The sequence below is a fragment of the Mastomys coucha genome, unplaced genomic scaffold, assembly GCF_008632895.1.
Source record: "Mastomys coucha isolate ucsf_1 unplaced genomic scaffold, UCSF_Mcou_1 pScaffold16, whole genome shotgun sequence".
Classification (NCBI taxonomy): Eukaryota; Metazoa; Chordata; class Mammalia; order Rodentia; family Muridae; genus Mastomys; species Mastomys coucha.
The window spans coordinates 50,943,028-50,950,358 of NW_022196898.1; the positions used below are offsets into that span (position 1 = coordinate 50,943,028).

Here is a 7,331-nt window from a genome sequence, read left to right on the forward strand (position 1 = left end):
ACACACACACACACACACACACACACACACACGCTGCCGCTGTTGTTTATGCTATATACAGAATTAAAAGTCTAGTGTGTCACTGGCTTTTGTCCCCATATAGTCCCACAAGCCCCGCCCTTTTATACTCGTATTTATGGTCATCCCAAGACAACAAAGACTCAGTTGTTTATCATCATACTCCTAGGTATCATTCCCATAGCCACTGCCACACTGCAAAGTGTACTCTTCAGTAGTTTTGCATACAGTTCCAGAGTTCTACAATCCTCACAATCTAATCTTAAAACATTTTCAGCATCCCAAAACATAGCTTCAGCCAGGCGGTGGTGGCACACGCCTTTAATCCCAGCACTTGGAAGGCAGAGGCAGGTGGATTTCTGAGTTCGAGGCCAGCTTGGTCTACAGAGTGAGTTCCAGGACAGCCAGGGCTACACAGAGAAACCCTGTCTCGAAAAACCAAAAAAAAAAAAAAAAAAACATAGCTTCATTTTGAGATCTTAAGTACTAGTCTCTGTGTGTGTATGTGTGTGTGTCTGTGTGTGTGTCTGTGTGTGTGTGTATGTGTGTGTATGTGTGTGTACGTGTGTCTGTGCACGATTGCACATGCACCAAGTCATTGAGGCAAAACCAAGGGCCCAAAAGCTACAATCCAATATATAAATATAATGCCAGTCTTCTGAACAGGAAAAGAACTTTAAGTCAGAGGTATGGCCAACATCAATCAAAAGGAACTAAAAGTTAAAGAGCATTAAAGAGACATGGGGAGGAAACGAAGTGAAATATATTAGAAACAAATCAGCTAGCCTGTTGGGGATTTTCATCTGTGGCAGCTGGCATCAAGGGAGGCCCCTCCCTTCTCACCTTAGACCTGGACTGCTGGCAACCGAAAACTTGTCCCCATCTCAACCCTTCCTAATGCCCTAACCTATGTCCACATGTCTTAGGTAAGTTTATTTGGGCTACTAGTCTAACCTTCAAGTGTCCCCCAATATCTCCAGAACTGAGGCAATCTTTATCTCTTAATGTCCAGCTTACAGGGCTGGTGAGATGGCTCTGACTGCTCTTCCAGAGGTCCTGAGTTTGGATCCCAGCAACCACATGGTGGCTCACAACCACCCACAATGAGATCTGATGCCTTCTTCTGGTGCATCTGAAGACAGCTACAGTGAATTATGCTGAATAGAGGGGGTGGGTGGGCAGCAGAGGTCCTGAGTCCACAGTTCCCAGCAGCCACACACACATGATGGCTTATGGCCATCTGTACAGCTACAGTGTACTCATACACATAAAATAAATAAAAATAAATCTTTAAAAAAAATGTCCAGCTTACATAATCTGAGCCCTCATTCTGTGTGACTTCAAGGGAGTTGTATACTCCTCAAGTATTTCTAAGAGTTCTGGGAAATGCTCCCCCACAAAACGTTTACAAATACATCCTGGTTTTTGTTGCAAACTCATTCGAAGCTATTATTCTGTTTTTCCAAAGTTCTTTTCCTTCTGAATGAAAATTATTTCATCTTCCCAGAGGCAACCTCTTAACACAATTTTATAGGTGCAAACATTTTACAATAGGCACTTCCCCAAAACACAAAAGTACACCTAATATATTGTGTTTCTAAATTTTACATCTAAACTCGAGATAAAAGAGACTGTAGGACAGGGAAAACAATTCTTTAAAACATAACATTACTAGTATTCTACTGTCCTAGAATCTTCTGGACAAAAATGTTTTACAAAAGAATTCCTGGTCAGCCACCATACTGGTTAGACACAGTCAGCCATAGTGTTGTAGAATACCAGAATACCTCCCAAACCAAAAGGCTTTCAACATCGCACTAAGAAAGATTTCCCTTTGTGTATGTGAGTGTGAACGTTAACTGTTTGTATACACAGGTGCAGTTGTGGACGTCAAAGGACAACCTCAGGCGTCATTCCCAGACATTGTTCACCTTTTAAAGGAAGAAGGGAGGGAAGGAAAAATGGAAGAGGGGGGTGAGGAGAAAGAAGAGAAGAAGAAAATGGAAGGAAGGAGAGAGGAAGGGAGAGGTTCCTGTGTACTTTACCACATGTTGGGGAAGGGTATTTGTTTCATCAATTTGTTAAAATCCCACTACTAAATAACAAACCACATCAATCAAAACCATTAGAAAAGTGGAAGTGAGACCGGAACAGAAATAACATCGTGAAAAAACAGGCTGTGGCACCAATCCGACCTCTGCTGCTCCACCCTAGAAAGGCTATGGCTAAGTCTGAGGGCAACCAAAAATCCACCACTGCGCAGGCGCCGACCGAGCTGCCAAGGCGCCTTTAAAGCGTACCCGGAAGTGACGCGGGTCGCGCTGAGCCAGGGCCGGCGAAGGTCTGAGCGAATCGACGAGGCTAGCGGGCCGGGCGCGCCTCCTCGGCCACTATGAGCTGTACGATCGAGAAGATCTTGACGGACGCCAAGACGCTGCTGGAGCGGCTGCGCGAGCACGATGCGGCGGCCGAGTCGCTGGTGGACCAGTCGGCCGCGCTGCACCGGCGGGTGGCGGCGATGCGGGAGGCGGGCGCTGTGTTACCGGAGCAGGTCGGCCGGGGGCCGGGCCGCGTCCTTGGGTGGAAGCTGCGGGCGGGTGGGTGGGGTCGCGCGGCCTGATTTATGGTGGTCCGGAGGGCAGGGCGGATGTGAGAGCTTCCTGTGTTATGGGTGGGACTGCTGCTTCCTCCACCGCACCTGCCTGTGCTGCAGTGCCTTAGTCTGTCTCTCTGTCCAGTATCAAGAGGATGCATCCGACGTGAAGGACATGTCTAAATATAAACCTCACATCCTGCTGTCTCAAGAGAATACCCAGATTAGAGACTTACAGCAGGAAAACAGAGGTTAGTCAGGCGTGTGTGTGTGTGTGTGTGTGTGTGTGTGTGTGTGTGTGTGTGTGTGGTTTTTTCTGATAATGCTTTGGACATTCTTACACAAGTGCCTGAACAGTTCACAAGAGTGCACATCGCATACATATATTTAGATCGGTGCCTAAAGGGTCAACTGGTAACAGTAAAATCTGTTAGATTGCTCTTTTAAAAGTTTTCCTGATTGATGACCTTGAAAGAGGTGTTTAGTAGTTTAGTAGAGTTGAATTGTTAGATGGCTGGGGAGTGAGCACATACCAAATGGAGGTTTCTATAACTAAAGTTCATAGTCTCCAAATGTAACATTTCGATATTAATTAGAGTGAACACTAAAGTTAAGATTGAGGTTTCTTTAATGTTCCTGTGCAAGATGGAAGGCTAGAACTTTGTCCCCCAAATATATATTCTTAGGGTTGTTAATGACAACAGTATGGTAGTTGTCTTACAGAGACCTTTTACATCTGCCATTCCACTGTATTCTCCTGTCCAAGTATTTAAACAGTGCAGTTAAGAAATAGGTTCACTTGCACCAGCAAAATGACCTAGCAGGCAACAGTACCACCCAGAAGACTTGTCAAGCCTGAGGACCTGAGCCCATTCTGAGGACCACAAGGTTTAAGGAGAGAACAGACCCCTGGAAGTTCTTCTCTAACCCTACACATGCTGTGGGTCACACATATCAACAAAATGTAGTTTGTTTGTTTGTTTGTTTGTTTTTTTAATGAGCTCATTTTTGCTTCTGGGAAGTAAATTAGAAAACTGAATTCAAATCCATGCCTTGTGATTACATATTTCATTTTATTTCCACAAGACTCTACTGCTTAGAGAGTTGTTTTTCAGGTACACTGTTCTCTTCTGTGGGTTTGAATACTGATTTCTAGCTATGGATTCCCAGTGTCCCATGGAGTATCTGAGAGCTCCAGCTGTTAGGAGGTTTGTCTTGAGAATTGACATAGCCATCATTGTCCAGATGTTTGCTTTTTTTTTGTTGTTGTTGTTAGAGCTGTGGGTTTCCTTGGAGGAGCACCAGGATGCATTGGAACTCATCATGAGCAAGTACCGGAAACAGATGTTACAGTTAATGGTTGCTAAAAAAGCAGTGGATGCTGAACCAGTTTTGAAAGCTCACCAGTCTCACTCTGCAGTAAGAAACACTGATAAGTAAACTGTAAATACACCGAACTGAAGTCTGGAGGTTGTTCCTTTGTTTGCAGGGAGCCGTGTTCCTCTTTCTGCATGTTTTCATAATCACTCCATATTTGGCTGTGGCTTTGTGAAGATACGAATAAGAGAAGGGGATAAGGGCCTCTCACATCCTTTTTAGTGGTAAAGTTACCTCCCTCACCAAGGATGTCTTTTCAACTTGACGCAGAAAAATTTAGAATAGGCCTTCCTGGGCTGCATAGCAAGCTGCATACCAAGCATAATGCCAGCTAATGTCGAAGGCGTTCAGTAAATACTTAGCTGATTCTTGTACATTTTGTAGCCGGGCGGTGGTGGCACACGCCTTTAATCCCAGCACTTGAGAGGCAGAGGTAGGCGGATTTCTGAGTTGGAGGCCAGCCTGGTCTACAGAGTGAGTTCCAGGACAGCCAGGGCTACACAGAGAAACTCTGTTTCGAAAAACAAAAAAACAAAACAAAACAAACAAACAAAAAGAAACATAAGTTTTGTAGTTCCTAGGGCATAGTTGGATTTTATCCATAAACGACTCAGGCTGTATTGTGGGGGGAGCGGCAGGTCTTGTTTGTTGGGTTTTCTAGCAGTCCCTAGGCTTTGACCCTCACTGTTTAACTGGGGGGCCAGCAATTACCTTGCAGTTGGTACGGTGCTTCCTTGCTCTATTTTAGCTTGCACTGTGTTTTAATCTATAGTAACTAATTGGAAGCAACTATTTACTACAGTGAAAGATGTACTGCATTTCATCTTCCCTAGGAGTTTTAGGGAATGGAATGTTTAAAATACTTAAATGTTCTAAATATGTAAATACATGAGTTGTCTATTTTATTACTTTTTTGGTTGATTGGGTGGGTGTTTTGTTTGTTTGCTTGTTTAGGGTTTTGTTTCATTTTCTTTTGTTTTGAGGCTAGGTCTCCTTTAGCCCAGGCTGGCCTCTTAACTCCTAATCCTCCTTCCTGGGCCTCCCAAGAGCTAGGATTACACGTGTGCCACCACACCTGGCACCTGGATAGCAAACATTCTTTTGAGACTTGGAAATTACTTGAAATGCCATAGATTGATATTATCATAGCTCAAAATATAGTGTAATTACAGTATAACTTCTACTAAGTGTGTACTAAGTGAGCCACTCCCCACTTATTCTTATTTCTCAAGGTTTTTAATAGATGTAAAATTCATACTGCACATGTGTTCCATGGTCTTCATAACTAGGAACTTTTTTTTTCATCTTATTTTCACAGGAAATTGAAAGTCAGATCGATAGAATCTGTGAAATGGGAGCCGTGATGCGGAGAGCCGTTCAGGTGGACGATAAGCAGTTCTGGAAGGTTCAGGAGAAACTAGCTCAGCTGGAGGTAAGGCAGTAGCAGTGGAAGGTCACCTTCTTTTCTTTTATTTATTTTGTTAAGTTCACTGGTTGTAATAGTTTTTAGAGGCTCTTAGGATGCGTCACCACTGTCCTATCACTGCAGAATATTAATGTTCCCCTTTTTATGAAAATGTCTCAAAAAAGAAGAGAGGAAAGAAGAGGATGAATGTGGCCTGAACTGGCTGAGACCTCAAAACTGCCCTGCCTCAGCCTCCTGTGTTGCTTCAGTTGGCAGTGTTAATGTTCTCTGTGTCCTAATGATTTAAAATTTCATTTTCTCCTTTATTTATTTCTCTTCTCAGGAAAATAAATGGATGTAGTCAGTAGCAATCAGTAGAAATGTCAATTGTGGGGCTGGAGACAGAGCTCAGTTGCTGTATCTATTAAATATATGAATATATTTAAAAAGCAGAGAGGAGGAACAGGTCATGTATAAGCTGTCTTCTCTCCATAATAGAAAGTCAAATAGATAAAATCTAAACTTGATCAAGAAATAGCAGTACAGAAGCTGGGCAGTTTTATGCTAGCACTCTGGAGGCAGAGATAGACAGATCTCTTGAGGCCAGCCTGGTCTACAGAGAGAGTTCCAGGACAGCCAGGGCTACACAGAGAAACCCTGTCTCGAAAAAAAGAAAGGAAGATAGATAGATAGATAGATAGATAGATAGATAGATAGATAGATCAGTATAAGTGACCTTTAGAATTATTGAAGTAAATGCCAGAAGAAATATATAAAAAGTGGGGTTGGAAAGATGCTCACTGGTTAAGAGCACTGGGCAGAAGACCCAGACTCGATTCCCAGCATCCACATGGTAACTCACAACTGTCTGTAACTGCTGGTACAACAAGTTAGTACACAGATGTACATGTAGACAAAACTACACAGAAAATGAAGAGAACTTTTAAAAAATAAATAGTAGCCGGGCAGTGGTGGTGCACACCTATGATCCCAGAACTTGGGAAGCAGATGCAGGTGGATTTCTGAGTTCAAGGACAGCCAGGGCTACACAGAGAAACCCTGTCTCAAAAAAAATAAATAAATAGATAGATAGATAGATAGATAGATAGATAGATAGATAGATCGATAAATAGATAGTATATCCCAGAAGGACAGTGTGAGGTGCAGCTGGAAGTGGAGTGCTTGCTTGGCATTCATGAGGCCCTGAGTTGGATCCCTTGCACTTTATAAACTAGGTGTAATGATGCAGGCCTACAGTCACAGAAGCTAAGAGTCTGAGACAGAGAATTGAGAGTTTTGAAGCCATTTAGTGAGTTTAAGGCCAACCTCTGATGTATAAAACCCTATCTCAAAAGGAAAAAAAAAATGTAAAGGGCTGGAGAGATGTCTCAGCAAATAAGAGTACTTGGTGCCCTTGGGAGGATCTGAGTTTAGTTTCTAACACTCACATGGCCACTCATAATCTTCCATAACTCCAATTCTAGGTCATCTGACACCATTTTCTGACCTGAAGGAATACCAGGCATGCATGTGCCGAACATACATACACACACACACACACACACACACACACATGCAAACATACATGCATAAAATAACATTAGTAAATGTTGGTCTGTAGTGGCCCACATCTTTAATTCCAGCACTTGGGAAGCAGAGGTTCTCTGAGTTCGAGGCCACCCTGGTCTACAGAGTTAAGTTCCAGGATAGCCAGAACTACACAGAGAAACCCTATCTCAAAAAAAAAAAAAAAAAGGAGATGGATGGATAATGAGTAAAACCATGGGTTTTTAAAAGTGTAATTATATGTGTATGAGTGTAAAAATATGCAAAGAGTACACTTCAGTAGGTGGTTTGAAGATTTGACTGGTTATTTCAGGTCTTATAGTGGGCCTTTTGAGAAACTCCAAAAGAAAAAGATAAGGTCCCTGCTCATGT

At 42.9% G+C, this 7,331-nt stretch overlaps 1 protein-coding gene across 1 annotated transcript in view; it reads left to right on the forward strand.

Moving 5' to 3' along the window:
• Positions 1–2,336: 2,336 nt before the first annotated feature.
• Positions 2,337–7,331, forward strand: part of Sike1 (suppressor of IKBKE 1) — a 7,913-nt gene continuing 2,918 nt past the window's right edge. Inside the window, exons 1-4 of the mRNA XM_031375012.1 lie at positions 2,337–2,569; positions 2,757–2,862; positions 3,888–4,030; positions 5,307–5,420. Of these exons, the coding sequence (XP_031230872.1) occupies positions 2,411–2,569; positions 2,757–2,862; positions 3,888–4,030; positions 5,307–5,420 (522 nt within the window). The 5' untranslated portion in view covers positions 2,337–2,410. The remainder of the gene's footprint in view (positions 2,570–2,756; positions 2,863–3,887; positions 4,031–5,306; positions 5,421–7,331) is intronic.